The 24,497-nt window shown below is 41.5% G+C and overlaps 1 protein-coding gene across 1 annotated transcript in view; it reads left to right on the top strand.

Annotated features, from left to right (window-relative positions):
• DEPDC5 (DEP domain containing 5, GATOR1 subcomplex subunit) overlaps positions 1 to 24,497 on the top strand; it is a 60,813-nt gene that overhangs the window by 134 nt on the left and 36,182 nt on the right. The window contains exons 2-21 of the mRNA XM_075276235.1: positions 104 to 201; positions 3,622 to 3,709; positions 4,368 to 4,414; positions 4,505 to 4,590; positions 4,911 to 4,994; positions 5,766 to 5,815; positions 6,665 to 6,734; positions 6,955 to 7,033; positions 8,124 to 8,185; positions 10,920 to 10,989; positions 11,345 to 11,423; positions 12,532 to 12,635; positions 12,719 to 12,793; positions 12,869 to 13,003; positions 13,447 to 13,508; positions 13,636 to 13,709; positions 13,798 to 13,867; positions 13,957 to 13,993; positions 14,691 to 14,811; positions 15,021 to 15,235. Coding sequence (XP_075132336.1) covers positions 144 to 201; positions 3,622 to 3,709; positions 4,368 to 4,414; positions 4,505 to 4,590; positions 4,911 to 4,994; positions 5,766 to 5,815; positions 6,665 to 6,734; positions 6,955 to 7,033; positions 8,124 to 8,185; positions 10,920 to 10,989; positions 11,345 to 11,423; positions 12,532 to 12,635; positions 12,719 to 12,793; positions 12,869 to 13,003; positions 13,447 to 13,508; positions 13,636 to 13,709; positions 13,798 to 13,867; positions 13,957 to 13,993; positions 14,691 to 14,811; positions 15,021 to 15,235 — 1,666 coding nt within the window. The 5' untranslated portion in view covers positions 104 to 143. The remainder of the gene's footprint in view (positions 1 to 103; positions 202 to 3,621; positions 3,710 to 4,367; positions 4,415 to 4,504; positions 4,591 to 4,910; positions 4,995 to 5,765; positions 5,816 to 6,664; positions 6,735 to 6,954; positions 7,034 to 8,123; positions 8,186 to 10,919; positions 10,990 to 11,344; positions 11,424 to 12,531; positions 12,636 to 12,718; positions 12,794 to 12,868; positions 13,004 to 13,446; positions 13,509 to 13,635; positions 13,710 to 13,797; positions 13,868 to 13,956; positions 13,994 to 14,690; positions 14,812 to 15,020; positions 15,236 to 24,497) is intronic.

The raw sequence follows: 24,497 nt of genomic DNA, 5'->3' as shown, positions 1-24,497 counted from the left end.
CTCTGACTCCTGTGTCCTAATTACCCGACCACTCTCCACCCCAACCCCTTGTCCACTCCTCCTGAGTGACAGCTGCACCTCTCACTTTTCCCTGTTTCTGCAGGTCGGAGTCACCTTTACCCAGGATCAGGGTACAGTCCAACATGAGAACCAACAGAGTATACAAGCTGGTTATCCACAAGAAGGGCTTTGGGGGCAGCGGTGAGAAAATAAACATAACTGTCTCTTCCTGGGAGTCTTTTATCACACATAGATCATCATTCTGCTGTCAGGACACAGTTATCACACATAGATCATCATTCTGCTGTCAGGACACAGTTATCACACATAGATCATCATTCTGCTGTCAGGACACAGTTATCACACATAGATCATCATTCTGCTGTCAGGACACAGTTATCACACATAGATCATCATTCTGCTGTCAGGACACAGTTATCACACATAGATCATCATTCTGCTGTCAGGACACTGCTATCACACATAGATCATCATTCTGCTGTCAGGACACAGTTATCGCACATAGATCATCATTCTGCTGTCAGGACACTGCTATCACACATAGATCATCATTCTGCTGTCAGGACACAGTTATCACACATAGATCATCATTCTGCTGTCAGGACACAGTTATCACACATAGATCATCATTCTGCTGTCAGGACACAGTTATCACACATAGATCATCATTCTGCTGTCAGGACACTGCTATCACACATAGATCATCATTCTGCTGTCAGGACACTGCTATCACACATAGATCATCATTCTGCTGTCAGGACACTGCTATCACACATAGATCATCATTCTGCTGTCAGGACACAGTTATCGCACATAGATCATCATTCTGTTGTCAGGACACAGTTATCGCACATAGATCATCATTCTGTTGTCAGGACACAGTTATCTCACATAGATCTTTATTCTGCTGTCAGGACACAGTTATCACACATAGATCATCATTCTGTTGTCAGGACACAGTTATCACACATAGATCTTTATTCTGCTGTCAGGACACAATTATCACACATAGATCATCATTCTGTTGTCAGGACACAGTTATCGCACATAGATCATGATTCTGTTGTCAGGACACTGCTATCACACATAGATCATCATTCTGCTGTCAGGACACAGTTATCACACATAGATCATCATTCTGCTGTCAGGACACAGTTATCACACATAGATCATCATTCTGCTGTCAGGACACAGTTATCACACATAGATCATCATTCTGCTGTCAGGACACTGCTATCACACATAGATCATCATTCTGCTGTCAGGACACTGCTATCACACATAGATCATCATTCTGCTGTCAGGACACTGCTATCACACATAGATCATCATTCTGCTGTCAGGACACAGTTATCGCACATAGATCATCATTCTGCTGTCAGGACACTGCTATCACACATAGATCATCATTCTGCTGTCAGGACACAGTTATCACACATAGATCATCATTCTGCTGTCAGGACACAGTTATCACACATAGATCATCATTCTGCTGTCAGGACACAGTTATCACACATAGATCATCATTCTGCTGTCAGGACACTGCTATCACACATAGATCATCATTCTGCTGTCAGGACACTGCTATCACACATAGATCATCATTCTGCTGTCAGGACACTGCTATCACACATAGATCATCATTCTGCTGTCAGGACACAGTTATCGCACATAGATCATCATTCTGTTGTCAGGACACAGTTATCGCACATAGATCATCATTCTGTTGTCAGGACACAGTTATCTCACATAGATCTTTATTCTGCTGTCAGGACACAGTTATCACACATAGATCATCATTCTGTTGTCAGGACACAGTTATCACACATAGATCTTTATTCTGCTGTCAGGACACAATTATCACACATAGATCATCATTCTGTTGTCAGGACACAGTTATCGCACATAGATCATGATTCTGTTGTCAGGACACTGCTATCACACATAGATCATCATTCTGCTGTCAGGACACAGTTATCACACATAGATCATCATTCTGCTGTCAGGACACAGTTATCACACATAGATCATCATTCTGCTGTCAGGACACAGTTATCACACATAGATCATCATTCTGCTGTCAGGACACTGCTATCACACATAGATCATCATTCTGCTGTCAGGACACTGCTATCACACATAGATCATCATTCTGCTGTCAGGACACTGCTATCACACATAGATCATCATTCTGCTGTCAGGACACAGTTATCGCACATAGATCATCATTCTGTTGTCAGGACACAGTTATCGCACATAGATCATCATTCTGTTGTCAGGACACAGTTATCTCACATAGATCTTTATTCTGCTGTCAGGACACAGTTATCACACATAGATCATCATTCTGTTGTCAGGACACAGTTATCACACATAGATCTTTATTCTGCTGTCAGGACACAATTATCACACATAGATCATCATTCTGTTGTCAGGACACAGTTATCGCACATAGATCATGATTCTGTTGTCAGGACACTGCTATCACACATAGATCATCATTCTGCTGTCAGGACACAGTTATCACACATAGATCATCATTCTGCTGTCAGGACACAGTTATCACACATAGATCTTTATTCTGCTGTCAGGACACTGTTATCATGCAGGACTTTTCTCTCTGCTGATATTTGGCAGATATGTAAACATAAGCATAGATCATCATTCTTCTGTTAGAACACTTATCATACGTAGATCATTAATCTACTTGTAGGACACTTATCACACATAGATCATGATTCTATACTGCTATCACACATAGATAGATCATCATTCTACTGTCAGGACACTGTTATAACTTGCAGATCAGCATTCTACTGCCAGAACATTGTCATCATGCATAGAGCATCATTCTATTGTCAGAAAACTGTTATCACACATAGATCATCTACAGTCAGGACATTTATCATACATAGATCATCATTCTACTGCTAGGACACTTAAAATACTTAGGCTAGGTTCACACTTGTGCTGGTGATGGAGAGTTTGTCCGCTAAAACAGTGGTTACCTTCTGACCCCATAGACTATAATGGGATCCATCTGGTGTCCATCAGGTTTCCTTTGTTTTTATATTGAAATCAGCAGAGAGAAAAATCCTCCATGCAGGACTTTTCTCTCTGCTGATTTATGGCAGAATCTGCAGTGGAGTCTCGTAGGAAGATCATAGTTCTAGTGTCAGGACACTGTTATCACATGTAGATCATCATTCTACCATCAAGACACTTCTCATATATAGGTCATCATTCTTTCTTGCCAGGATACTTATACATAGAACATCAATCTAGCGTCAGGATACTGATATCACACATCATTCTACTGTTAGGACATTGATCACACAGATCATCATTCTATTGTCTGGACTATGTTATCATACATAGATCATCATTCTACTGTCAAGACTATGTAAGGACTCAGTTAACATAGAAACATAGTTTGATGTGACCACTGTTGCCCTGACATTACAGCAGTGGTCACATCAAATGCCATGCAAGATCATCAGCTGGATATGGTGCAGGAGGCATGTACTGTAGCAAAGTTAAAAGGTTTTTTATTTTTCATTCTGGCTTCTTTTATAAGCTGTGTTCTACTTTATTTAACAGATGATGAACTGGTTATAAATCCTAAGGTTTTTTCTCATATCAAGCTGGGAGATATTGTAGAGATTGCCCATCCCAATGATGAGTACAGGTGAGAAATATGTGAATGTGGAAATTTGATATGGAGGCAGACCAGCATCGATAGTGAAATTCCGAGTTAAAAACAGTCAATCCCCCAAGTCGTAATTCCTGGGGTACAGGAAGCAGAGGTATGACTTGCTCTGTATTGGAACACACTAGAGAGCAGTGTAAGGCCCGTTTAACATCTGCGTTTGGGAAGTTCACTTGGGGACCCCTGAATGGAAACCTATACGCATTAAAAAGCGGTTACTTGGGAAACCCACAGACCCATAGACTAATACTATAATGGGGTCCATGTGGTTTCTCTTTTGTTTCCACATGAAACGTGCAGAGAGAAAAGTGCTTCTTGCAGGACTTTTCTCTTTGCATGTTTTGTGCGGAAACCTTACAGACCCCATTATAGTCTATGGGGTCTGCGGGTTTCCTAGGTAACCGCTTTGTTATGTGTATAGGTTTCCGTTCAGGAAGGGGGGCCCAAGTGGACTCCCCAAACGGAAACCCAAATGCAGATATGAACCAGACCTAAAAGGGTTGTCATGAAGCAGTTAGGTACTAAACCTCACAGTAATATGAACTATGCCATGTTATACTTTTTACTTTTAGTATACAAAGGTTGATGAGTAGGGTGGGCTGATGCCATTTGCTAAGGTTTTCGTTGTGTTTTTCAGTCCACTTTTACTGCAGGTGAAGTCACTAAAGGAAGATTTGCAGAAAGGTAAACCTTTTGCTTTCATCTATTAACCTCACATCCCTTTTATTCTCTCCCTTCTTTGGACACCTTAGTGACCGTGTATTCCCTCCACAGAGACTGTCAGCGTCGATCAGACGGTGGCTCAAGTATTTCGACTACGGGCTTACCAAGATGTTTTCATCAATGTGGTCGACCCAAAGGTAAAATTCTGCTATGTGCCCCAAAAAATATTTATTTATTTTTTAAGTAACACTTTCCCTTTCGATTTTCAGCATGGTATTTACAACTCTGTACTTTGTAGTGACAATATATGCTGACAAGTGGTTGTAGTCTGTTGCTTAGGCACAGCTAACAGACTTGTAGATATCATGCAGCACGTCTCATCAAATAGAAAAAATTCTATGTAAACCGCCAATTGTCAGTCTGTTGGAATGGGTGTTAGTCAATCAATTGGTTCGGTATACAATGTAACATCCACTATATTGTTTTTTTTTGTCTTTAACTATAACTGTCATCTTAGGATGTGACCCTTGACCTAGTGGAACTAACCTTTAAGGATCAATACATAGGACGTGGAGACATGTGGAGACTGAAGAAGAGTTTAGTAAGTTTGTACACGTTATGGAACTTGTGTGATTGTGTTAAGGCAGATTTCTGAAAGTAGTTAACAGATGATTTGTCTAAGAATTAGATACACTAACCTGTGGTCTCCAGTGCCTTCCTATGTGGCTCTCGACATGAAAAGCAGCTACAATGTATCACTCTCATAACATTGTACAGCCCTCAGACCACAATGGTTGTGCATCCTTGGTGTTTCCAGCGCATTATTTGGCACCGATTCTTTTCTTGTAGCATTATTACATGTAAGCTGGACAAATGAATGTGGCAATAAATTCACCCGACGACGTTGTTAATTAATGCAAGATCAGATAATAAAAAACAGCAGCATAGTAATTTATGATACTGTGAGTTCCTGAACTGCCGTGGCTGCTCTTCCTGTCAGCTACTTCTATTTAGGATTAGTAGCCTGGAGATTCTGTCCCTGAAAGTCTATACCTCCATGAAAAGGTTAAGGATGTAAAACACAAATTTAGACTCTGCTCCCTGGTCTACCCTAGCCATCAAATCTGTTGGTAATCCACAGAGTCCACCACTTATCTGCTGCCCATACCCATGCTGCTTTGTGTCCTGCCACTTATTATATCAGTATTATCCATTATGGACTTTTGGCAGTCCTTATCATCTTATGAGGAGCATTAACAAAACCTACTAGATATATAAACACAGTATTTGGTATGTGTGGACTCTTTTTGTGTGATCCTTTGTATGTTATATGTTAGTGTCACTCAGCAAACCCTATCCACATGTCTTGTAGGTCAGCTCTTGTGCATACATTACCCAGAAGGTGGAGTTTGCTGGAATCAGGTTGGTAGCCATAATTGTTCTAGCCGTAATATTATTTTGACCTTTTTAGGCCTTAATGTCCAGAGAATAAAATTTTATATTTTTAAACACTTCATTGCTAAGGTGAATTATTTTTAATTTCTTTAGATATTGCAGATATTGTTTTACTATATGGCTCTTTTAAAGGAATTGAACAAGAATCTTATATGAGTAATAATGAGCCCTATGGATATCATACCTTCTAGATAGGCATAGTAATATATATGCATAGTAATCCTAGTGGAGATCAGGAACTCGTAAAATGGAAGTGGAAAAAATGCATAGTTTGGGTTAGAATTATCCTATAAATTGATGAAGAAGATATTCGCATTGGTACTGTCTAGATCAGTGTTTCTCAACCTTTTCAAGCGAACCATCCCCTCAGTGTCCTCAGTGCCCCTATATGTAGTATAATGGTACCCCCGGGGCCCCACATGTAGTATAATGGCTCTTCACACTCAGTGGAATGGCACCTTTTGTGCCCCACATGTAATATGATGACTCCAACAAGTTGTATAATGGCATCCACAGTTCCCCCACGTGTAATATGATGGCCCACACATTGCCCAAAGTGTAAAATAATGGCTCCCACAATCTAATATGACCCCCACAGTGCTCCACAATGTAATATAATGGCTCCCACACTGCCTCCACATATAATGGCCCCACACAGTGCCCCCACATATAATGTAATGGCCCTCATCCTTGTTGGAGAGGGCACTGACTCTCATCTTGGCATGTACACCTGGGGGTATGCTTACACCTGTTTGAGAACCACTGGTCTAGCCAGAGGCGCAGTTTATATATAGGTGTATATTTTCTGCATTGTAGAGCACAGGCAGGAGAGCTATGGGTGAAGAGTGAGAAGGTAACCTGTGGATACATCAGTGAAGACACTCGGGTATGCATCTCTCCTCATTATATTTTTGGCATTCTTTTCTACTGTTTTATGTAATAAAAAACAAAAAATTTGAGAGTCTTCAGTAGTTGATACCTTTTTTAATAGCTAACTAATAATGATGATAGATTACAAGCTTTCGGGTTATCTCAGATCCCTTCCTCAGGTTTACAGGTTTTATCTAGTTAATCTATCCCTTCTAAATCTATTCCACCTTTTGCAGGTAGTGTTCCGCTCCACCTCTGCCATGGTTTATATATTCATACAGATGAGCTGCGAAATGTGGGACTTTGATATTTATGGTATGAAGAATTCTCTAAATATTGGACCAACTCTCAACTGTTTTTAGATATTGTTTCCTCTCATCATTCAAATTTATGGGATATTCACACATGGCTGTCTCCCTAGGTTGTTTATGGGTCTGAGGACCACCATTCTTCACATAAGTGCAGGTTCCGGAGATGGGACCCACATATATCCTGTGGCTATAAAAGTCCAAGTTGGGAATACCTGTTTAACCTGTTTTGGACTGCTCATAGATTTTATATACCCTATGTCTTCAAAATAAAAAAATAATGTCACTACCATGCCGACACCATACCTACATCACAAGTTTTAGCCCTGCCTTCGGCAACACAACAATATGTGTCGCCTCCATAAAAATTACCGTAGGGGAGAGAGATTTTTTTTTTTTTAAAGCAGCGCTTGGAGCTATTAAAAATAAAATGGAAAATATGAAAAACAAACATCTTTCCTCTAATTTTTTGTTTGTATTTTCCCAGATATTTAAAAAAAAATTAATGCAAAATAAAACATAAATGTGAAGCCCTGTTTATTACATAAAACCCCCCATTTCATTATTATTAAAATTATTTGAATTACCCAAATGAAAATAGTGTTATAGCCTTCAAAACCGCATGTAAGAAAAAAAACAAAAATATGGTCCTGAACAAGGTAAAATGGCCCACTCCTTAAGTAGTTGGATAGAGCAGTTTTGCTGCCATGTAAAATTGTGTATCTCATAAGGACCATTGATCTGTAAGTAATCTGATTTTGGTGTCCTGTTTACATAGACTTCAGCCTTTGGACTAAGCTGTCTGTTCTTATTGGCAGTATCTGTTAACCTAATGTTAGCATATGCCTTCTTTTTGTTTGTTTTGAATGTACTATAATATGTACACTTTCCCACAAACACATGTACGGTGTATTCATATATGCAGTGTTTGGGAATTCTGACCTTATGACTATGATATTTTTTTTCTCATAAACTAGCTTAATCTGTTAGGCTATGTTCACACTACTCCTATTGTCCACTGCTCAACGAATTTAAAAAAAAATAAAATAAAAGAATAACGATAGTGTGAACCTAACCTTAACTTTTCATTATTTCAGGAGATCTATACTTTGAAAAGGCTGTCAATGGATTCCTTTCTGACCTCTTCAACAAATGGAAGGTAACAGTCTAAAACAGGGGTGGGCAATTCATTTTCTCATGGGGCTGCATAAGAAATTGAAACTATTCTAGAGGGCCATGTGCGCCATGGCAAATTTAGCTCCACCCACTTCTACGTTGACTCTGCTGATTCTCAATCATCTTTTCATGTGCCCCCACAAAGTATAATCCTCCTACAGTCACGTGTACATTATATGTCCCCACATTATAATGTTCCCTTCCAACTGCCCCACAGTATTAAGTCCCTCTCCTAGTGCTCCAGTTTAAACTGGTGGAAACTAGAGGGGGACATTAAACTTGGGCAGCTGGAAGCAACAATTAAACCGTAGGGGTAGCTGGAGGGTTACATTAAACTGGGGGCAACTAGAGGCAGACAGGTCCCCCTTCAGCTACCTGCACGGTTTAATGCCCCCTTCAGTTGTCCCCAGTTTAATGTCTTCACAGTTTAAGTGCCTCCTTCATCTACCCCCAGTTTCATGTCCCCCTCCATTTCTCTATCAGTTTCATATCCCCCTTCATCTGCCCCATTTCATGTCCCCCCTCCATCTCTCTCCCATTTTCATGTCCCCCCATCTCTGCCCTCAGTATAACATTCCCCCTCCAAATCTGCCCCCAGTATAACATTCCACCTCCATATCTGCCCCCAGTATAACATTCCCCCTCCATATCTGCCCCCAGTATAACATTCTCCTTCCATCTCTGCCCCAGTATAACATTCCCCCTCCATATCTGCCCCCAGTATAACATTCCCCCTCCATATCTGCCCCCAGTATAACATTCCCCCTCCATATCTGCCCCCAGTATAACATTCCCCTTCCATCTCTGCCCTCAATAAAACCTGCACGGTTTTTCATGTCCCCCCTTCATCTGCCCCATTTCATGTCCCCCCTCCATCTCTCCCCCAGTTTCATGTCCCTCCATATCTGCCCCCAGTATAACATTCCCCCTCCATATCTGCCCCCAGTATAACATTCCCCTTCCATCTCTGTCCCAGTATAACATTCCCCCTCCATATCTGCCCCCAGTATAACATTCCCCTTCCATCTCTGTCCCAGTATAATATTCCCCCTACATATCTGCCCCCAGTATAACATTCCCCCTCCATATCTACCCCCAATATAACATTCCTCCTCCATATCTGCCCCCAGTATAACATTCCCCTTCCATCTCTGCCCTCAGTAAAACCTGCACGGTTTTTCATGTCCCCCCTTCATCTGCCCCATTTCATGTCCCCCCTCCATCTCTCCCCCAGTTTCATGTCCCTCCATATCTGCCCCCAGTATAACATTCCCCCCTCCATATCTGCCCCCAGTATAACATTCCCCTTCCATCTCTGTCCCAGTATAATATTCCCCCTCCATATCTGCCCCCAGTATAACATTCCCCCTCCATATCTGCCCCCAGTATAACATTCCCCCTCCATATCTACCCCCAGTATAACATTCCTCCTCCATATCTGCCCCCAGTATAACATTCTCCTTCCATCTCTGCCCCAGTATAACATTCTCCCTCCATATCTGCCCCCAGTATAACATTCCCCCTCCATATCTGCCCCCAGTATAACATTCCCCCTCCATATCTGCCCCCCAGTATAACATTCCCCCTCCATATCTGCCCCGGTATAATATTCCCCCTCCATATCTGCCCCCAGTATAACATTCCCCCTCCAAATCTGCCCCCAGTATAACATTCCCCCTCCAAATCTGCCCCCAGTATAACATTCCCCCTCCATATCTGCCCCAGTATGACATTCCCCTTCCATCTCTGCCTCTAGGTTACTCACACACACACACTCTCCACCTTGCATCTCACATTCCCCCCCACCCCCTCCCCTCTCAATACCTTAGGACACACACCACACGTGTCTCCATCTTCTTGCACTGTCCTGCCGGCACTAAGACACGCCTCCCTAGTCAAGCTATGCGGGCTGGACTGAATCAGTCAGGGGGCTGGATATGGCCCGCGGGCTGTACATTGCCCAGGTCTGGTCTAAAATATACGTTTAATAGCAAATGTATTGCATACCTCCATAGTAAGTAAAAAAAAAATTATGAGATTAAAAATTGTATGTTGTCAGTGTGCATTGACATGGGCCACAAAAATGGACCAGAATAGGACTTATTGTGAGTTTTTTTAAAAAGCAGAAGTATGTACATTCTTATTAAGTGGTCATGTGTCTTGGACTACACACAAACCTGAAATGTGGCTGTGTAAAAAAAACCCTGATGATGAAAGCAGTGCGTGTAAAAAAGGGAACAATCTCAAATCATGACCTTATTTTGGCTCAGAGCAGACAAACTCATTAGATGACACATTCCCAGTAAACAGTGTACTTTACTAGGAAACGCAGGAGAATTAAAGTAGTGCATGTTGACAATTCAGATGATCATCTTTCGCTTCAGACTTGTAGGGTATATGGACAGCGATTACCCTCATGAACCCCATTTATATCCACAGATCCCACTGAAATATGTATTGGGACTTTAAATGTTTCCCTAAATGGTAGCTTTTGGGGCAGTAACAGTCAAGGACTTTGCAATAACTGATTCTCTGCTGTGCTGAGAGATACGCCATTCTCAGAGATGTATGGTAGTCACTTATCTTTTCCTCTACACTGAAATCAGTATGCATGCTTATAGGGAATTTATGGGAAATAGTTATCGTGTTAATGACCAACTATTTTTGTGAGCTTTCAGAAGATTTTACAGATGACTGTATTTTTACTGTTTCTCTAGGAGAAGAACTGCAGTCATGAGGTTACTGTTGTACTCTTTTCCAGAACATTTTATGATGCAAAATCAATAGGTATGTATAAAACTAATATAAACTTTCTATATGTACACCCTAAAAACTAATATGCTGTTATGAGAAACCATGCCCTAAAAGCGATAAGTGTGGAGAATCACATATACTTCACAATCACCCCTCCATCTGAGCTGACAGCCGTGTCATTGGGATGAGTGGGTGTTTCTTTACAATCACATTATTAGAACTGTACTTCATTTTTTCCATTGGCTAGCATCTATTTTAGCCATACTCTTGGTCTTCTTTCTTCCTAATTTCTTATAATGTATTCAGATTGATTGCCTTCTCTCGCATATAAGGATTATGTTTCCCTTTCCAATCTAAATAGCTGAGTCCCTTGTGTTCTCCATTTTAGATGAATTTCCGGAAGCCCATCGCAATAATGGCACCGTTTTACAGGATCACAAGGGCAGATTCTATGAAGACTTCTACAAGTATAGAAATCCATATTAAATCACTCTAGGTGTTGCTGAGTGCGTGATTTGTGCTAGCATGGATTAGATTAATGGAAGAGAACCAAATTTAGGGATAAATACACTTGGATATTACCGAAAATTTTGCACCAAAAAGTCTTTGTTTCACCTTTCTGTATTGTGTACATGTTATTGGCCAAAACCATAAAGCGCTGACCTCCTATCTGCTTCTCTGATGCACACAGTGTTTCCTGTGTTAGTCAGAGGTCAAGCTATGAATGGTTCTGTATTTAATATGGAGCCTTTGATGCAAAGTCCCTATTGATATAGGACATATAGGATGTGGGATAACTTATCTTGTTATAGTTTAGGTTTAGGTCCGACCACTGAGACCCCCACCAATCAGAAGAACGGCAAAGTTTTTTCCCCTGTTCTGGTTGGAGCAGTGGTTGGAAAGAATGTGCACTACTCCATTCACTGAGCACTACTCTCAGCAGTCGCCCCCCCCCCTCCACCTCCACTGATCTCTAATAGTAGGATAACGTCTTAAGATTGGAATACCCCTTTAAACATTTGTTTCCTATACATTATTTTTCTAGATGATTCTTTTTCTATTATTTGGAGGATCACATATTAATATATAAGATTCTAGTGACCGTCACTGTAGTTATACATTTGACATTTTTGTAGAAAGCTATCCTTGTTTTTATATTGACTCTCTAGAAGTTTTTACACATTATTAAAGAGAACCTGTCACATCTTCTGACTTATCTTAGTTGCTTTGCTATTCCTTCTAGAAATTTACAAGTAAATTAACAGCTCGGTCTTGCCAATTGCATGTGTATCCCTAGACAAGCTCACCCTTTAGACAAGTGGAATGGTAATACCATTATAGTGTACTATTTATTTCTGAATTTCTAGGAGAAATAATATAGAAACAGCACAAAATAGAATTAAAAAAAAAGATGATCCAGAATTATTTAATAGGGAATTCCACTATTTTCAGGAGAGGTGATAGGTCCCCTTTAATAACTTTATCTCTTTGCACTTAGAGAATGTTTGCAGTCCACCATTTATAAGCTCATTTTAGCTCTAGTGCTTGGAAATAACCCTGTCTCAATTATATCAGGGTGGTAGTACAGAATGAAAGGCGAGAGGAATGGACTTCATTACTTGTAACTGTTAAGAAGCTCTTCATCCAGTACCCTGTGCTGGTGCGACTGGAGAATGCAGGTAACTAGATACTACATGATCTGAAACCTTCATTGCTTTATCTAACCATATTATGGATTATTTGCTGATGGTTGTGTTTTCAGAATCCTTTCCTCCAGGATACAACTCAACATCCGACCAAGGAAACTATCTTGAAGCTATTAATCTGTCCTTCAATGGTAATTCTTGCATTCCATACACATATTGTATGTTTTATTTGGTTTATTACAGACTTATCTATTTATTTTCTATAGTTTTCGACAAGCATTATATAAATCGAAACTTTGACCGGACGGGCCAAATGTCAGTCGTCATTACTCCAGGTGTTGGAGTATTCCAGGTTGACCGTTCTCTCATGATTCTAACTAAGCAGCGCATGATTGATAATGGTAAGATGGCAAATACATGGAGTGGCTGGGGATCATTTAATTGGTTGTATGTTTTATTTGAAAAAAAATGTCATTACATTGAATAGAGGTTCATGGTAAAATCCATCAGGAATTAGAATGATTGAGCTTTGTTCTAGGTTGTAGTGTTCTGACTTTATAAAGACTGAAGGACATTTGTCTCCTAGTTACGTAAAATATTATAGAAAGATGAAAGCTGAAACAGTTGAAGGGATGGAATGGTATAAGAGATTAAGAATAAAAAGCATGACAGTTGAGAGAAAAACATTAGATTAGGTTATCCTTCAGTGGTTTGTCATACTTATTTATATAGCTGACTTTTAGAATTAACAGACAGTCAGGAAATTGGCTAAATGAACATGGAGGAAACATAAGCACATGCAAAAACATCATATTACCGTTCCATGTCATTTGCTTCTTTTTAGGGATTGGTGTAGATCTAGTGTGTATGGGAGAACAACCCCTTCATGCTGTACCACTCTTCAAGGTAAGATTCTGGAAACAGCCTCACACATGTTAGAATGTGTCTGCTACTCACATGAATGAGCTGCAGTAACCAACACAACATATAGACAGAAGTGCTGAATGTATACCATACCTACTTTGTGTTGCAGTTGCACAATAAGAGTAGTTCTGGAGACTCTCGCCTTGTAGATGATTATAACATCCCACACTGGATTAATCACAGGTGAGGATGTAAGAGAAAGCGGATATGTGGCTTCATATAAGAACATCTTATGGCATTGGGACTTTTTCTGACCTTATTTCTGCTTTAGTTTCTATACATCACAGAGTCAACCCATGAACAACAGTTTTACTCCACGCATCAAGCTGGCAGCTCGTAAGGTAAAGGTTGCGCTGTTGTGTAATTTGTATATGTTTTTTCAGATTTTTTTTTATTCATAATACATTACTTTTGACTTTTATATCTTTAGGTTTCTACTGAGAAGGGGAGGATTGGAAGAGAGTCTTGTAAGTTTTATATATGTTCTTTGTCTTCTTCTTACAAATTTATGTGTGTCCATTTATTAATAAAAGTTTTATTACAGCTTTAAGAATTCCAGTTTTGTTTACCGTATATACTCGAGTATAAGTCGACCCGATTATAAGCCGAGGCCCCTAATTTTACCACAAAAAACTGGGAAAACTTATTGACTCGAGTATAAGCTGAGGGGGGGAAATGCAGCAGCTGCTGGAAAATTTCAAAAATGAAAATGGTCGGAGTTTTTGGGTGCAGAAGTTGCTGGGAAAGGGGAGGAGGTGTTTTGATTGTCTGACTTCCCCTTCCCTGAGCTTGAGGACTGTTTTTTTTTTCCCCACTTGGAATTCAGCCTGGCTGAATATAGGGTATTTAGGATTGAGTGATTTAGAACTTTTATTTACTTTATTTTTTTATTATATTTTTTTTAAAGCTTCTTTTTTAATTTCACTATTTTATGGGAGATTCTATACATTACTATTGCGGCTGGTCATAGACCCCCCCCCCCCCTCCCAAAAAAAAAATTTTTTTTTTTTTTTTTGCTTGACTCGAGTATAAGCCGAGGGGGGCTTTTTCAGCACAAAAACTGTGCTGAAAAATTCGTCTTATACTCGAGTATATACGGTACATTCTCTGCTTTTGTCATGTTGAATTTGTCCTTTATATTTCTAACTTCCTCTTCTTTTGAAGCACTAGGAAGCCCCAAAGAAACAGAGAATGCCCTACCGATACAAGTGGACTATGACGCTTATGATTCTTTGGTGTTTCGATTGCCTGGTCCTTCGAGAGCACAGCGCACTACAACCTTCAGGTGAACAATAGAAAGCAGGCAACTTTAAATAACAGTTACATAGATTACTCAGCAATGCTATAAAATTCTATACCCTTGAAGTATTGCTTTACTAAAATGTATTGGAAATTTTACAATTCTTGTGACGTAAATGTAGACATTAACATCATTCTTTATTTAGTGCTGCTATATTAGTCAAATTTCATTATGAAACCCTTTTTATTGCACAGACCTGTAAGAGAGGCTCAGACACGGAAAAGTTCTTGTTCTTATGATGCATCATGTAGCCCATCACAGCAGAGTCGCCCATTTCCCACTGAAGAGGGACGGAGTCAAACATCTGATGAAAGTTCTCTAGGCAAAATCTCCAACATACTGCTCATTCCTCGGCCACATCTTCATCAGTATGAAGCCAGTAGCTCTCTGGGATATACCAGTAATAGAGGTAAATACTCTTAATGTTATATATTTCCATGTGCAGACAGTGGGCTAAATTTACCAACACTGTCTAAAAGTAAGATAGCAAACTTAGACTAGATATTCTTAAAGGGAGTCCATCACTGACCCCAGCTACGTTAATTACCTCCCATAGTTCTGTAGATTCTGTTAACATAATAAAAACAATATCTTTCTTATGTTTCAGAGCCCCAAGGATGCGTAAAAAAAGCTGTTTTATTCTTTCTTTAAATGAGGATCTTGAAGCACTGGGAGTTTTCTTCCATCACTGAGCACTGCTGTATCATCACTAAACACGCCCATCCTGCATTCAGCTCGTCCCCTTGGGCTGTGTGAGAATCAACTGACACTGGGAGGATCATATCACACTGTCCAGGGGATGAACTGAATGGAGGATGGGCGTGTTTAGCGATGATGCAACAGTGCTCAGTAATAGAACTCCACCCGTGCACTAAGATCCTCATTTGAATAAAGAATAAGGGTGCTTTTTCTACGCATCCCTGGGCCTCTGAAACATAAGAAAGGTAATGTTTTTATTCTCCTAACAGCATCGCCTGCACTATGGGGGCAGTGATAGACTCCCTTTAAATTACACCAAATTTATTAAATTGTCTAATGTTGAATCTTTGACAAAAAAATGCACCAAACTTTTTGGTGCCCACTGACGCATTTTAAGCCCTGCTAATTTTTCAATAAGCTTTCCACATCGAACAAAGCGAAGGAAGTGTCTGAATATATTTTGAACTGTTAATAAATGTGGTGTAAAGATTATAAAAGAAATGTTCAACAAACCTCTCCCTACACAAGGGCAATTTTTTTTTTTTTTTTAATGAGTTACACTTTAAAAATTCAAAATTACCATTATGGTTGGTGGTCTCGTGATTGTTGCCTGTTTTTTATTTATTAATTATTTTGTAAATATCAGAGTACAACTGTGATCAGTGACTCACATTTTCAGCTTTATTATTTTTATTTATTTTTCAGCATTTTAGCCTGTCCCCATCAGACAGATATTCCTTTGTGACTGGTTGTGGGGTTTTATGGACATTAACGGGTTGGCAGCATGGTAGATGCATTAGGAGAGCAAAGGATATGAGCAGCATGTGCAAAAGATGTGAATGCTTTATCATTAGCATTGTGCAAGGAAAACGTCATACTTTAAAAAGCATTTGGTTTTCTGATAAAAAAAAAAAACCAAAAAAACCACATGCCTTTCTTTGAGCAAATCCATACCACGTGAACACAGATTTACTGAGAGTGTTGTATCTTGGGACCAGATTGTGTGATTGCCTCACGTTGTGGAAACACAGCTTTTTTTGTTGCAGATGTTGCTGCAGTTTTTTGAGCCAAAGCCATGTCTGGATTAAGCAGAAGGTAGAAGTAGAAGAGCTTCTTATACATTTGCCAGTCCTTTTGTAGCCATTCTTAGCTTTGGCTAAAAAAAAATGCAGCAAAACTGCAACAACAAAAAAACTGCGTTGCCCCAAACCTCACTCCATCAACTCCTCACCACAACGCCGATTTGCTTGAAACATGGCGTCCATAATAGTGTTTCTTGGTACAAAAAAGTTTGGAAACCTCTCCTGTAATTTATTAAAAATTGGCAAATACTAGGGGAAAAGCGTCTGGATATGTAGTTTTTTTCAGCCTGGAAGTTGTGTGCCAGCTTCTTATTCCCCTCTCTCCATCACAGCAAACATCCCTGCTTGGTTGAATGTGTACATTGGAGGAGTTAAGGGAAATAGCTCTCGGCTATATGCTCATTATTTATTCAATGTGTATGGCCAACTTTATTTTAGCTCTGTTTGCTTTGCAGGAAAGTATGTTGTTCTCTGTGAGCTAGCGATGGTATGCTTAGTGTTGCTTAACACTCTCCCTGTCAAGGTTCTATGTCATTTGTCCAGACAAGGAGACACCTCAGTAGCCAAGGGCGTATTAGATTTGCCCTTGCTACTAATGGCTATATCTCAGGTGGTAAACAGCTAGATATACATTCTAGGTATATTCTAGATATACGTTTTGAGATTTCAACGGTGCTATCAATAAATTCTACTTTACTGGGGGTCTGCAAATGAGACATGTCCAAAATCTAAATCTGCACTCCAAAAACCACATTTTTATATCTATGCCCCTATGTTGCGTGCCCAAACAGCAGTTTATGTCCCTATTAAAAACATGTCCTATTAAACCTCCTAAAAATAAAAAATTTGGGGCTAAATAGACGGTTTATTAGAAACATCAGTGTATACCCACATATAAGTACATTATTGTGGTTACAACATTGTCATATATGTGAGCATAAACTGCTGTTTGGGCACACATCAGGATGCATATGTGAAGGAGCGTTTGCAGAGAACTGATAATGACCCCTACAAAATGGGGTCACTTTTTAGGGAATTCCAATTTACTGGTACCTCTGGGGCTCTGCAAAAATAACCTATCCCTCTTAATCTATACTCCAAAAGCTAAAAAGCACAGTGCTCCTTCCTTATGATCCTTGCTGTGTGACTAAACAGCAATTTGCGCCCATATTTTTAACCAACGTAAAAGTTTTAGGAGTGCATTTCTCTGTTGACACAAAGAGGGCTAAACATATTGGGCATTGAAATGGCATATTTCTTTAAAAATGTAGGTTTTCACTTTGCACATTTATTTTTGGGAGGCACTCTTGGGCTCAAAGTGATAATAGCCCTTGAGAAATTCTTTGAGGGGTGTAGTTTCTAAAGGGAGATCATATTTTGGGGATGAATTATTTATTTTATCGCAGTTCCTCTGCAAAGGCCTGCCAAAGCAGTGTAAATTTCCAAATTAGGCCACAAATGCACTTGTTGCTTTCTCACTTCTGAGCCCTGTTGTATTTCCAGGCAAAAGACTAGGGCCATATGTACGGAGTTTCCAAAATCGGGAAACAGAACATAATAACTTGAGTTCTAACTTTTCACAGTGCCACAAGCAGGACATGATATATTGGACAGTGAAATAGCATAGATCCATGAAAATTTAATTTAGCATTATCCATTGTAAATTTCTTCTTGGAGACTATCTCTTGGGTCAAAATGCCCCTTGACACACCACTTGATAAAATCTGTGAGGGGTGTAGTTTCGACCTGGTACTTCACGGGCTTTGCAAATGTGACATGGCACCCAAAAACTACTCCCGCAAAATCTATCCTCCAAAATCCAAATAGCGCTCTTTCAATTCTGAGCCCCGCCATGTACCCATACAACGTTTTACAATCATATACAGGGTATTGCTGTGTTCAAGAGTAATTGTCTAATGAACCCTGGGTTGTTTTAATTTCCTTTAATGCTTTGTGAAAATGAAAAATTTGGGGATAAAGTAACATTTTTTAGTAATTTTTCATTTTCACATCCCAATAATAATAAAATCTGTGAAACAACCATGGGGTCAAAATGCTCTCTACAAACCTTGGATAAATGGTTGATCCTTGAGGGGTGCAGTTTACAAAGTCAGTTCACTTTAGGGGGCCTTCCCCTGTACTGGTACCTTAGGGGCTCTGCAAATAAGACCTGTCACCTGAAAACTATTCCAGCAAAATACGCTTTTCAAATGCCCAGTGGCGTTGCTTCCTTTGGCACACTGCCATGTGCCCAAACATCAACTTACATCCACATGTGGTGTTTTAATTGCCGTGAAATGGATTAACAAAGATCCCAAATGCTGCTTTGAATTATTGGAGGTGTTAAGTTTTGAAAATGGGGTGATTTATGGGGGTTTCTAATATACTTGCTTTTAAAGGGATTCTATCATTAGAATTGCTTTTTGAACTAAGACCACGTCGGCTGACGCTGAGCTGTGAAGAACCATGGACGAGTACTGTCAGGAGGGGTGTTCCTCAAAGCCCAGCTAGACTGTCAGGAGCGCCCTTCTGATGGTGGGCAGAGATCGGTGCTGAAACTAGCAGCACTGATATCTCTTTCCCGGGGGGCACATAACGGGAAAGCCAACAGTGTGCTGAATTCAGCGTACTGTCGGCTTTCTAGCTGTATATAAAACCACATGTGCAGGAAGACATGAAAGGTTCTCTTTAAGTGCTTTTGAGCCCTTATGGATGATTGTGGCGTGTTTAACACTTTTCAGATCTTTTATCTACGACGTCTACATTATTTTTGTGTGTAAACCTTAATGTTGTTATTATTATAATAAACATTATTTTTGCATGTAAACCTTAGCTTTTATGTGAGTGTTAGGTACAAACATATGTGTAAATGCATTTTTTGAAAATAATTTGTGCCTGTCACAAAGTTTCATGGTGGCGGACATAGCTGTTAACAGCCTATCGAGACGCAGTTTAGGTGTATAACCCCTGTATTTTTAGTATTTCCCTCTTACGTTTAGATGAATTTTCAAACAACTTTTCATTTTCTGGCAGAGTTTGTGACATTAAATGGAGTCTGTCACTACAACCCGACATATCAGCACAACACCGCATATAGATATAGGCTGGGGGTCATCTCAATGTGTTTTCTTTTTGCAAATCAATAATATATCACTATTTTTGTCAATATGCAAATTAACTCTTTGGAACAATTAGGTGGTTGCCATTGCTCCAAAGAGTTAAGTGGCAACACTCATCATTGCTGCAAAGATTTCATTTGCATGTGGACAAAAATGGCAGTACCTTGAGAATGGAAGCACCAATTCATTCTGGAAAACATCATTTCATTTATGTGACCCTAACCTATCTATCTGTGGGACTGGGTTATCGTGACAGACTACCTTTGCTAACTATTGTAATACACTTTATTAAAGGGGCTCTATCAGCAAAATTTTGCTGTATGAGCCCCACATATGCGTGAATAGCCTTTAAAAAGGCTATTCAGGCACCGCTAGTCTTATTTTAAACCCCCGTCCCGTTTTAAAATAAAACTATAAAAACATATAGGTAAATCCTACCTGAACGTGCATCCTGTGCGGTGATGCACGATCCGATGTCATCTTCTGGCACGCCTACCTCTTCTTTCTTCTTCTTTCGGCGACGCCCTCCGGTCCTGGCTCTTCCCGGCTTCATCTTCATTTTCTTCCGGCGGTTCAAATCCGATTGATTGAAAGTAGCTCCGGAGGGAGCGCTACTGCGCACACGCCAGATTTCGGATATCGGATTTGAACCGCCAAAAAACATACAGCAGCTGTGTACATACACCTCCGATCTTGTCTGTTTTGTTTGGCAGGGTAAGCGTGCCAGACTGGCACGCTGTACCTTAACTCTCCCGAAACAATGGGGTGGCTTGGGTCTGCCTGACCCTCACCGCTATTATGAGGCTGCCCTCTTACAACGGGTGATAGATTGGTGCCGCCACTCCCCCTTCAAACAGTGGATCTCCTTGGAGGGCTCCTTTTCAAGTCTTCTGCTCCACCTGCTCCCCTGGCTGGACTCGGTCACTCCCCCCCTTCTCACCTCCCATCTCACGATCGGGCCCACCCTTAAGGTGTCCAGGTCGCTCCTTCGAAAGGATTGCCTCTCCCCCTCTCCGTCCCCTCCCATCCTAGGCAATCCGGCTTTCCCGGCCGGGCTCTCTAGAGGCCCGTTCCGAACGTGGCTAGATGCGGGCTTACAGAGGGTTCTCCACTTCCGCTCCGGTGGTTCATGGCGCTCTCTTGGGGACCTGCAGTTGGACATGGACCATCCACCCTTGGTCCCTGGAGGGGGTTACAGCTTTCCCACTTTCTCTCCTCCTTCCCTGATCCGATCTGACTTTGACAGGCCTCTTACGGGTTTTGAGAAGGCCTGTACCGGTTCTGGCCTCCTGCGTCACTCTCTGTCGGAGTTGTACGCGGCGTTGGTTTCCCCTTCTCCGGACCACAGACCCTCCTTTTTAACTAGATGGGAGACTGATCTCGATCTATCCTTTTCGGATGTGGACTGCTCTAGGATTTTGGAACTTGCCCATAAAAGCTCTGTTGCCTGTAAGTACCAGGAGGCGGGTTATAAGATCCTGACTAGATGGTACCATGTCCCCTCCCTTTTGCACAAGTTCTTTCCTTCTGCCTCTCCTCTCTGCTGGCGCTGTGGTTCGGAGGAGGGGACCCTCCTCCATGTCTTGTGGTCTTGCTCGGCTCTGAGAGCATTCTGGGATGGTGTCCACCGTTTGACGTCTGAAATTTTGCAAACTACTCTTCCTAATACACCAGCTTGCTTTCTGCTTCACCTTTCTGGTATTCCCCACCGGGCCTATCGTAAGTCTGCAATTCGGCATCTGATTATCGCGGCTAGGGCCTGTATCCCAGCTATGTGGAAGTCCTCTAACCCCCCCGTCTCTTCGCCACTGGCTCCGCAAGGTAGAGGACATCCAATCCATGGAGGACCTTACGGCGTCGCTTTGTGACCAACACAAAGCTTTCTTGAGGGCTTGGACCCCCTGGATCCTCTTCCAGGGCTCCCGGTCATACAGGGATATTATGGGCTGAGCTGGGGTTCTGGCTAGTGGTTTGGTTCCGGGGCCCCCACCCCACCCCTCTTTTTTCTCTTCCCCTGTTTTTCTTTTGATTTCTTTTTATTTTCCCGTTTGTCTCTTCTCATTTTTCTCCTCTCTACTTCCCCATGCGTCCCCTATTGCTCCTCCCTCTACAATCCTTCCTCCCCTGACCCTTTCTGGTGATGACGGCGCCTCTCTCGGGTTGTTTGTTGTAGAGAGGTCCTTTCGTCTGGTTCTGTTTTTAGTTGCGAGTTCTTGGGCCCTTTGTGCTTTGTTGGAGCCATCTGGTTACTATACAGTGGGGCAAAAAAGTATTTAGTCAGTCACCAATAGTGCAAGTTCCACCACTTAAAAAGATGAGAGGCGTCTGTAATTTACATCATAGGTAGACCTCAACTATGAGAGACAAAATGAGAAAACAAATCCAGAAAATCACATTGTCTGATTTTGTAAGAATTTATTTACAAATTATGGTGGAAAATAAGTATTTGGTCAGTAACAAAATTTCATCTCAATACTTTGTTATATATCCTTTGTTGGCAATGACAGAGGTCAAACGTTTTCTGTAAGTCTTCACAAGGTTGGCACACACTGTTGTTGGTATGTTGGCCCATTCCTCCATGCAGATCTCCTCTAGACCAGTGATGTTTTGGGGCTGTCGCTTGGCAACACGGACTTTCAACTCCCTCCAAAGGTTTTCTATAGGGTTGAGATCTGGAGACTGGCTAGGCCACTCCAGGACCTTGAAATGCTTCTTACAAAGCCACTCCTTTGTTGCCCTGGCGGTGTGCTTTGGATCATTGTCATGTTGAAAGACCCAGCCACGTTTCATCTTCAATGCCCTTGCTGATGGAAGGAGGTTTGCACTCAAAATCTCACAATACATGGCCCCATTCATTCTTTCATGTACCCGGATCAGTCGTCCTGGCCCATTTGCAGAGAAACAGCCCCAAAGCATGATGTTTCCACCCCCATGCTTTACAGTAGGTATGGTGTTTGATGGATGCAACTCAGTATTCTTTTTCCTCCAAACACGAAAATGTCAGGATACGGAGTCGCCGCGGTCTCCTTGGGAGACGTGTTAGGAGTTCTATTGGGTGTGCTTAGGTCATTAAGGGTTAATCTTTTCCTTGCTTTCAGTCTCCATGTCATTAGCCATCAGGTGTGTTCTCTGCTGCTATTTAAACCCCACCCAGGCATGGATCCTTGCCAGCCATTCACTTTGGGTTTCCTGGTCCCCCTGCTCAGTCTGTTTCCCTGTCTGTTTGTATTCGGTCTGTTCCTTGGTTATATACCCGGCTTGTATTTTTGACTATCCCTTGTCTTTTGATTCGGTACCTTTATTATATCTCCTGGCTTGACCTCTTGCTCGTCTGACCTCGCCTTCTCTTCTGTGTCTTGCTGGGACTTGTGGTCCTCCCTGGTTCCATGCTGTTTAGTCTTTTGTTTTGCATTGCAGTTACACTGTGCTTTCTGTTTAGGTGTGACCCCGTGACTCCAGTCCCTAGGACTTTCAGGGCCTCCTCTTCCCTTATCCTAGCCGCTGGGATAGAAGCGTAAGGAGTCGTGGTAGGCGCACTTCAATTAGGAAGTGCATTGGTCTGCCTCATCTCAGATATTGCAGCATAGTTATAGCTGCAGGGCCTACGACCCCTTTTGTCATTAGTTGCACAGTGTTGCTTTCCCAGCTGTGTCACTTTGCACTGCCTGACCCTGACTCCAATCCTTACATAATGGCTGGCCCTTACCCTAGGCAGACCGCCCGGTGGTTTAGTATGGATGCCGAACACTCCGTAACTGACCGACTGGACGAACTGTCAAGGCAGGTGCAGGGCATGGCTGGGTTAATTAACCAAGTCTCGCAGCGTCTGGAGGCTTTGCCTGATCCAGCATCAGCCGCTGCAGGTTCTTCTATTCAAACGCCAGTTCTTCCTATATTGAATACCCGTCAGGATCCTAAAATGCTCTTGCCTGACCGTTTTGATGGTAAACCAGACAGATTCCGAACATTTCGGGAATCTTGCCATTTATTTTTTCGTTTTAATTTCCTTTCTTCTGAAGCAGAGCAGGTGGCGCTGGTGGTGTCCCTTCTACGAGGATCACCACAAGACTGGGCCTTGGCTCTACCTGCTGGAGCTCCTGAATGGAATTCATTAAATAAGTTTTTTCAAACATTAGGTCAGATTTATGATGACCCTAATAGAGTTGCCTTGGCCGAGTCCCATCTGTTGTCTATTCAGCAGGGAGTTAGAACGGCCGAGGACTATTGTACGGAGTTTCGTCAGTGGAGCTCTCAGTCAGGGTGGACAGACAGACCTTTGTTAACCCTTTTTAGACAAGGCTTATCTGATTCTGTAAAAGATGCTCTAGTAAGTCATCCAGTCCCTGAAAATCTAGGAGACTTTATGTCCTTGGCTATTTCTATTGATAGGAGGCTTAGGGAAAGGCGTAGAGAGAAATTAAGCAAACCTGGGTCCTCAGCTAAATCCTGGTCTGTCCTTTCGGAACCTATACCTCCTTCTGCTGTTCCTACCTCTTGTTCTATTCCTGAAGAAGAACCAATGATATTGTGTCCACATCCGCCTCCAGGAGAAAGTATCGCCTAGAAAACGCTCTGTGTCTGTATTGCGGCAAACCTGGACATATCCTGAGAAACTGTCCAACCAGACCTAAACCACCGCCGGGAAAACGCCAATGCCTGAGTGATTGCCGGGAGGGTAACTCAGGCACACAGGTACCTCCTAATAATATTGAGAAATGTTTACTCCCTGCTATTCTTGTTAATGGTAATAATAGTTTTGCATGTCAGGCGA

The sequence above is a fragment of the Leptodactylus fuscus genome, chromosome 1 (assembly GCF_031893055.1).
Source record: "Leptodactylus fuscus isolate aLepFus1 chromosome 1, aLepFus1.hap2, whole genome shotgun sequence".
NCBI lineage: Eukaryota > Metazoa > Chordata > Amphibia > Anura > Leptodactylidae > Leptodactylus > Leptodactylus fuscus.
The sequence above is the reverse complement of the archived record's forward strand: the minus strand, read 5'-3'. Positions and strand labels throughout refer to the sequence as shown.